Source organism: Cervus elaphus, chromosome 16, assembly GCF_910594005.1.
Source record: "Cervus elaphus chromosome 16, mCerEla1.1, whole genome shotgun sequence".
NCBI classification, from domain to species: Eukaryota; Metazoa; Chordata; class Mammalia; order Artiodactyla; family Cervidae; genus Cervus; species Cervus elaphus.
The window spans coordinates 38562086-38569502 of record NC_057830.1 but is presented as its reverse complement, the minus strand read 5'-3'; the positions used below and the strand labels follow the sequence as shown (position 1 = coordinate 38569502).

The 7417-nt window shown below is 49.8% G+C and overlaps 1 protein-coding gene across 1 annotated transcript; it reads left to right on the top strand.

The window, feature by feature from the left end:
* The first annotated feature begins 671 nt into the window (after nucleotides 1-671).
* Nucleotides 672-6042, top strand: NEFM (neurofilament medium chain). The gene is made up of 3 exons (XM_043870524.1): nucleotides 672-1878; nucleotides 2599-2723; nucleotides 3942-6042. Exons 1-3 carry the CDS (start codon nucleotides 799-801, stop codon nucleotides 5548-5550), a joined length of 2814 nt encoding a protein of 937 aa, XP_043726459.1. The 5' UTR covers nucleotides 672-798; the 3' UTR covers nucleotides 5551-6042.
* Nucleotides 6043-7417: the final 1375 nt, after the last annotated feature.

The window sequence follows — 7417 nt, the reverse complement described above, 5'->3', positions numbered from 1 at the left end:
CTCTTCTAGGCCCAACTCGGGGCCTGCGCTCATCTCGGGCTGCTTTAAGGCAGGGAGTGGGGGAAGGGGAGGGAGGCGAGGGGCGACGAGGCTGGAGGAGGGGCGGGAAGAAGGGGGAGGGGAGGAGGGAGGCGGCGGGGGGAAAGGCTGGGGGGGAAAAGGTCCAGGAGGAAGGGGCTCTGCAAGAAGGGAGGAGTGAGTGGAGCTAAAGAAGGCTTAAAGTGGGAGGGCGAAGAGATGCCAAAAACAGGGGGAAGTGATTAAGCACAGAATATGGGTAAAGAAAAAAGTAATAGAGAAAGGGCAAAAGAAGAGAAAAGTGTGAGGATAAGAGTGCAGAAGGGGGAAAAAAAAAACCCACAAGGTGGCCAGGGGGTCGTTAGAAAAGCTGCCCGAACGGCGGAAGAGTGACTACACAAAGAAAGGACTTTGGGTGAATTTCCCACCGAGGGTGTAAAATGCAATCTGAAGGTGAAGAGAAATGGAGAGGGGGCCTGCGGGGAGAGACAGGTGGTCTGGCACCGAAAGAAGAGCTGGGGGGAGGGGTCGGGCCCAAGGCAGCGAAGTCCAGGGTCCGATGCGGCTGGGCCCACGTGGAGCCGGCGCTGAATCACTGCTGGGCTCTCTTCACCCCCCATCCTCCCCCCTCTCCCGGCCGGGTGCCCGCAGTCCCCGCCTTCTCGGCCGCCGCCTCCACGGGGCGGGGCCCTGGCCCGGGGACCAGCCGCCGCGGCTATAAATGGGCTGCGGCGAGGCCAGCAGAACGCTGTGACAGCCACACGCCCCGAGGCCTCCAAGATGAGCTACACGTTGGACTCGCTGGGCAACCCGTCCGCCTACCGGCGGGTGACCGAGACCCGCTCGAGCTTCAGCCGCATCAGCGGCTCCCCGTCCAGCGGCTTCCGCTCGCAGTCGTGGTCCCGCGGCTCACCCAGCACCGTGTCTTCCTCCTACAAGCGCAGCGCGCTGGCCCCGCGCCTCGCCTACAGCTCCGCCATGCTCAGCTCGGCCGAGAGCAGCCTCGACTTCAGCCAGTCCTCGTCTCTGCTTAACGGCGGTTCTGGGCCGGGCGGCGACTACAAGCTGTCCCGCTCCAACGAGAAGGAGCAGCTGCAGGGCCTGAACGACCGCTTCGCGGGCTACATCGAGAAAGTCCACTACCTGGAGCAGCAGAACAAGGAGATCGAGGCAGAGATCCAGGCGCTGCGGCAGAAGCAGGCCTCGCACGCCCAGCTGGGCGACGCGTACGACCAGGAAATCCGCGAGCTGCGCGCCACCCTGGAGATGGTGAACCACGAGAAGGCGCAGGTACAGCTGGACTCGGACCACCTGGAAGAGGACATCCACCGGCTCAAGGAGCGCTTCGAGGAGGAGGCACGGCTGCGCGACGACACGGAGGCGGCCATCCGCGCGCTGCGCAAAGACATCGAGGAGTCGTCGCTGGTCAAGGTGGAGCTGGACAAGAAGGTGCAGTCGCTGCAGGATGAGGTGGCCTTCCTGCGGAGCAATCACGAGGAGGAGGTGGCCGACCTGCTGGCCCAGATCCAAGCGTCACACATCACCGTGGAGCGCAAAGACTACCTGAAGACGGACATCTCGACGGCGCTGAAAGAGATCCGCTCCCAGCTCGAGTGTCACTCCGACCAGAACATGCACCAGGCCGAAGAGTGGTTTAAGTGCCGCTACGCCAAGCTCACCGAGGCGGCCGAGCAGAACAAGGAAGCCATCCGCTCCGCCAAGGAAGAGATCGCCGAGTACCGGCGCCAACTGCAGTCCAAGAGCATCGAGCTCGAGTCAGTGCGCGGCACCAAGGAGTCCCTGGAGCGGCAGCTCAGCGACATTGAGGAGCGCCACAACCACGACCTTAGCAGCTACCAGGTAGGAACCGCGGCTGCGCGGCCAGCCTGCGCCAGCGCCAGCGCCGCGCGCTCCCGACACTCAGGCCCGCGCCCCGCCGAGCTCTCCGCCGCGCTCCCTAGCGGCCGCTAGCCCGTGCGCGCGCGCGCCGCAAAGCCAAGTTGGAAGCTCAAAGCTTCCTCGCCCCTTCGCATCCCCTCCGCGCCCCTCCCCCCGCACACCATCCCCAACTCTAAGAGCCTTGGCCTTTTCCAAAACGTGCTTCTTTTCCTCGGAAGTTCTAGTTTTGCACGCTTGCGAATTTCAAGTAGAAGTATACATTGGGGTAGTTGATAAAGCAGCAACTTTAGGAGAGGCGTGAAGAAACTCATGTATTCTCAACTTTTCCAGCTGCGATCGGAAGAATTCCCAAAATTGATTTCAGCCCAAAGGGCTCAGATGGGAAGGGCCAGATCAGCCTTGGGGTTTCCCCATGGATGTTTGTTTCCTGCTGAGACGTTCTAGATCCACCGGTCCTAGTGCGTGACACGCCCAGGAAACATCTAATTGTCTTACTGATTCTGTTTGTTTGTGAATTCCTTAGATTTTTGTTTTAAGCGGGGAGGGGGTCTGGAAGTAGTACCCGAAGTACGCTGGAGGGGCTCGAGGGAGGGGAGGAAGCTGGAGGGAGGGGAGGAAGCAAGTGTTTTGCGAAAGAAGTGGCTGTTTGGAAGGATGAGTTTGTGGCCGTGTCGGTTTCAGGACACCATCCAGCAGCTGGAAAATGAGCTTCGGGGCACGAAGTGGGAAATGGCTCGTCATCTGCGAGAATACCAAGATCTCCTCAACGTCAAGATGGCTCTGGATATTGAGATTGCCGCGTACAGGTAGGCTGCTCACTGCGGACGTGGCCGAAGTACTAGCCGCAGTGCAGAGGCCATGTTGGCATAACCTTCACCACTTGAGTTAAAGCAAGTAGGTTGCAGGAGTCTTAACTCAGTGCCTGGTTGTCTTTCCTAATTAATAAGTAGTTACTCTAAAAAACTGCAACTTTTATGCAGCTTAAAAAAAAAGTAAGCAGTTAAACTAATGTATTTGAATAAAAAGTGTTTTGAGGGAGATCGGCGATTAATTTCAGTGCTTATGCTTAACCTTTATTTTAGTGAAAAATGCTTTCCGAATATTTGAAACAAAAACAGTTTTAATTTCTTTTTTATATTTTTCTCTAGTGCTTTCAATTTTTCAACTTTATAATGTCAAGGACAAACACCAGGACATTTCTTATCTCTTTCTCAGTCACAGCTTACTATTGCCATCATCTGGCTGGGAATAAGTATGATTGGTAGAATATATACTTTTTATTCAGACTGCTATTTCTAGATCTAGATAGACAGACATCCAGAGAAGGAGAAGAGATTTATATATATATATATATAAACTGATGTCACCTTGCTGTTGATTAAATTCATAGGTGAAAATTCTTGGCTGAACAGTTTTATTTTCCCCAGTAAAGTCATTCATATTACAAGAATAAATCACACTCAACTCAGAGCCATCTAAGTTTTCAGGAAAGGTGAAAAGTTATATAAAATAGACACTTTATGATTAAAATTACAGACTAACTTACACAATACATATATATTATCACCTAGCTATGACATATATAGCCTGAATTCTGATGTATTCTAAATAGCTTTGTAAATTTTTTGGATAGTATATTTGTTAAAAGACATTTGGTATACACCTGAAAGTTCAAATGCTCAAGAAGGTGACTTTAAGGGGCTTTTGGGGGGTCTCTGGGGAGCTTATTGGCATATTCATGTTGCAGCAAAGGAGACTGCGGCAGAGCTGAGAGTTGGCAGTTAGGTGTAGGGAGTGGACTGTTGGGTGTGGTTAGTTACTGCACTGGGCAATTGGCTGATTGTCCCTGAAGATCCTTCTCTGTCATTGAATATGACACAATGGACTGGTGAAATGATAGCAAGTATTACATCATGTGATTCTATTTATTCAAAGGTATCCACCACCTTACACATACTGTAATGAAGGTCACAAGGCCCAATGAGATTTTAATTACCTTTTGTCTTCTTTGACTCTCTCCTAAGGAAACTCCTGGAGGGTGAAGAGACCAGATTTAGCACATTCGCAGGAAGCATCACTGGGCCGCTGTATACATACCGACAGCCCTCCATCGCCATATCCAGTAAGATTCAGAAAACCAAGGTAGAGGCTCCCAAGCTAAAGGTACAACACAAATTTGTTGAGGAGATCATAGAGGAAACCAAGGTGGAAGATGAGAAATCAGAAATGGAAGAAGCCCTGACGGCCATTACCGAGGAATTGGCCGTTTCCATGAAAGAGGAGGTCAAGGAAGAGGAGGCTGAACAAAAGGAGGAGAAAGAAGCGGCTGAAGAAGAAGTTGTCGCTGCCAAAAAGTCTCCAGTGAAAGCTGCTGCACCGGAACTTAAAGAAGAGGAAGCAGAAAAGGAGGAGGAAGAGGGCCAAGAGGAAGAGGAAGAGGAAGAGGAGGCCGCTAAGTCAGACCAAGCCGAGGAAGGAGGATCTGAGAAGGAAGGTTCTAGTGAAAAAGAGGAGGAAGGAGAAACAGAGGCTGAGGGGGAAGGAGAGGAAGCCGCAGCCGAAGCTAAGGAGGAAAAGAAAACGGAGGAAAAGGCCGAAGAAGTGGCTGCAAAGGAGGAGCTGGTGGCAGAAGCCAAGGTGGAGAAGCCGGAGAAAGCCAAGTCCCCGGTGGCCAAGTCCCCAGCGGCAAAATCCCCGCCGGCCAAGTCCCCAGAGGCAAAGTCCCCAGCGGCAAAATCCCCGCCGGCCAAGTCCCCAGAGGCAAAGTCCCCAGCTGCAAAATCCCCGCCGGCCAAGTCCCCAGAGGCAAAGTCCCCAGTGGCAAAATCCCCACCAGCCAAGTCCCCAGAGGCAAAGTCCCCAGCGGCAAAATCCCCGCCGGCCAAGTCCCCAGAGGCAAAGTCCCCAGCAGCAAAATCCCCGCCGGCCAAGTCCCCAGCGGCAAAATCACCCGTGGAGGAAGTGAAACCCAAAGCAGAAGCTGGAGCTGAGAAAGAACAGAAAGAGAAGGTGGAGGAAGAAAAGAAAGAAGAAGCCAAGGCATCTCCCAAGGAAGAGAAGGTAGAGAAGAAGGAGGAGAAGCCAAAGGATGTGCCAGAGAAGAAGGCTGAGTCCCCAGTGAAGGCGGAGTCCCCCGTGAAGGAGGAGGTGCCCGCCAAGCCCGTAAAGGTGAGCCCCGAGAAGGAAGCCAAAGAGGAGAAGCCACAGGAGAAGGAGAAGGAGAAAGTGGAAGAGGTGGGAGGGAAGGAGGAGGGAGGTTTGAAGGAATCCAGGAAGGAAGACATAGCCATCAATGGGGAGGTGGAGGGGAAGGAGGAAGAACAGGAAACTAAGGAGAAAGGCAGTGGGGGAGAAGAGGAGAAAGGAGTCGTCACCAACGGGCTCGACGTGAGCCCAGCGGATGAAAAGAAGGGCGGTGAGAAAAGTGAGGAGAAAGTGATGGTAACCAAAATGGTAGAAAAAATCACCAGTGAGGGGGGAGATGGTGCTACCAAGTATATCACCAAATCTGTAACCGTCACTCAAAAGGTCGAAGAGCATGAAGAGACCTTTGAGGAGAAACTAGTGTCTACTAAAAAGGTAGAGAAAGTCACTTCACACGCCATAGTAAAGGAAGTCACCCACAGTGACTAATATTTGAGTCCATCGCAAAAGGTTAAGCCATATGACAATTTCAAAAATGCATGTGATTGACAGCTTCAAAACAGAACGGGTTCTCCCATGGGGGCTCCAGACATTGTATTTTACTTTGTGCAATATGAGGGACCTGCATGCAAGCTCAGGGTGCTCCCCACCCCCAGTCTTTGGGTGATTCAAATGCATGATAACTGTATGTACCTGGGGAATTGGCCAATTTCCTAAGCTGTTGGAAGGGGGGCACTCGGGGAATGTCTTGAGGTGTATTATGCAAAGAACCAACTGAGCCAAAAATAATAAATGAAACACAGAACTCTCTTAGCCTTAAGAAAGCTATATATGAATAATTATGTTTACCTCACTGGTGCATTTAAAAAGGACTTTTGTTCATGGGAGAACCTCGTTGACATGCACAGTTTGCAACTTTTAGTTGATTGATGTTAAATGTCACAGCAGTACTTGCTCAATAAAGGTCATATTGGAAACATAGTCAATTGCTTCAGGTCGTGTCATTTTGAAGTGAATTCTCCACTGCCTGACCCTTCTTTCCCTAAAGCAGAATATTTGGGGGGCTTATGACTTCCCTGGTGGCTCAGACGGTAAAGCGTCTGCCTACAGTCCGGGAGACCTGGGTTCAATCCCTGGGTTGGGAAGATCTCCTGGAGAAGGAAATGGCACCCCACTCCAGTATTCTTGCCTGGAAAATCCCATGGACGTAGGAACCTGGTAGGCTACAGTCCATGTGGTCGCAAAGAGTCGGACACGACTGAGAGACTTCACTTTCACTTATGAACGACTTGCATTTCTTATCACTATTTCCCTGAGAGTGGTTACTGGAAAAACTGCCGAAAAAAGCATCTGTAAAAAGGTAAAAATAGGGGCATGGAAGTCTTCCATCTTCAGGTGTTCTGATGGAACTCAGAAAACCTCAAGGTAGGAGGGGCAAGAAAAGAGTCTTAACTTGCTCCTTGGAGTTGGGGCAAAAGGACCTCACTGCGTTTATATAAATGTGTTCAGAAGAAGCAGGACTGGAACCTCTTAACAGTCTTAACAGGAAACACCCAGCCTCAAATGCATGATTCTGGTACACACACATGCTTATCTGCAGCACTGATTCTTAATTTGGTCAACAGAGGTTTATACTTTCTGTGTTTTCCTAATTAGGGAAAATAATGCCCCACTCCACCTAGAAAAAGTATAACAGGATTCTCTGATACGAGCAGTAAATGTTTTTAGTTTGGGGGTGGGGTGGGGGGTTAAGTCCTGGGAAAAAAAATAAAATTTAATTTAAAAAAAATTTAAAGGTCTGATCTTGACCATGGAAATATTACCACACCCTTTTCAAAATATATCTGTCATAAACCTTTAAAACCACTAAAAATATATTTGTTCCAAGTCTTTCTTATCAATAAGGATCATCCCAATAATACAATCCAGGATGATCTCTTTAATGACTTTCCAAGATATCTCAGTTTTAATCCCAGAATACATCTAATATATTACATTGCTAGTGTAAATAATTGTAATGATGTTTTCCAATCATCAGTCCTTTACCAGTCCTCACAATGTTTGCTATTTCTGCATATCATTTGTACTATTACTTACATATTTTTTCTTTAAAACCACCATGTTTTATGTTAATACAATCCTTTTTCTAAAGCAATAACATCCAAAGTGAAACAGAATTTTTCAGTGTAATCAGAAAAACTTACTCTAGTTATGTAGAATTTTACACATTGAAAAGAGTATACTGGAAAAATACAGCATAAATTCTAGGATAGAGGGATAAGTCAAAGAGGCAATTGGAGGGAAGGACAGTTCCAGGAATGGAGACAGCAGAAATCATCAGGCAGTCACATGGCTA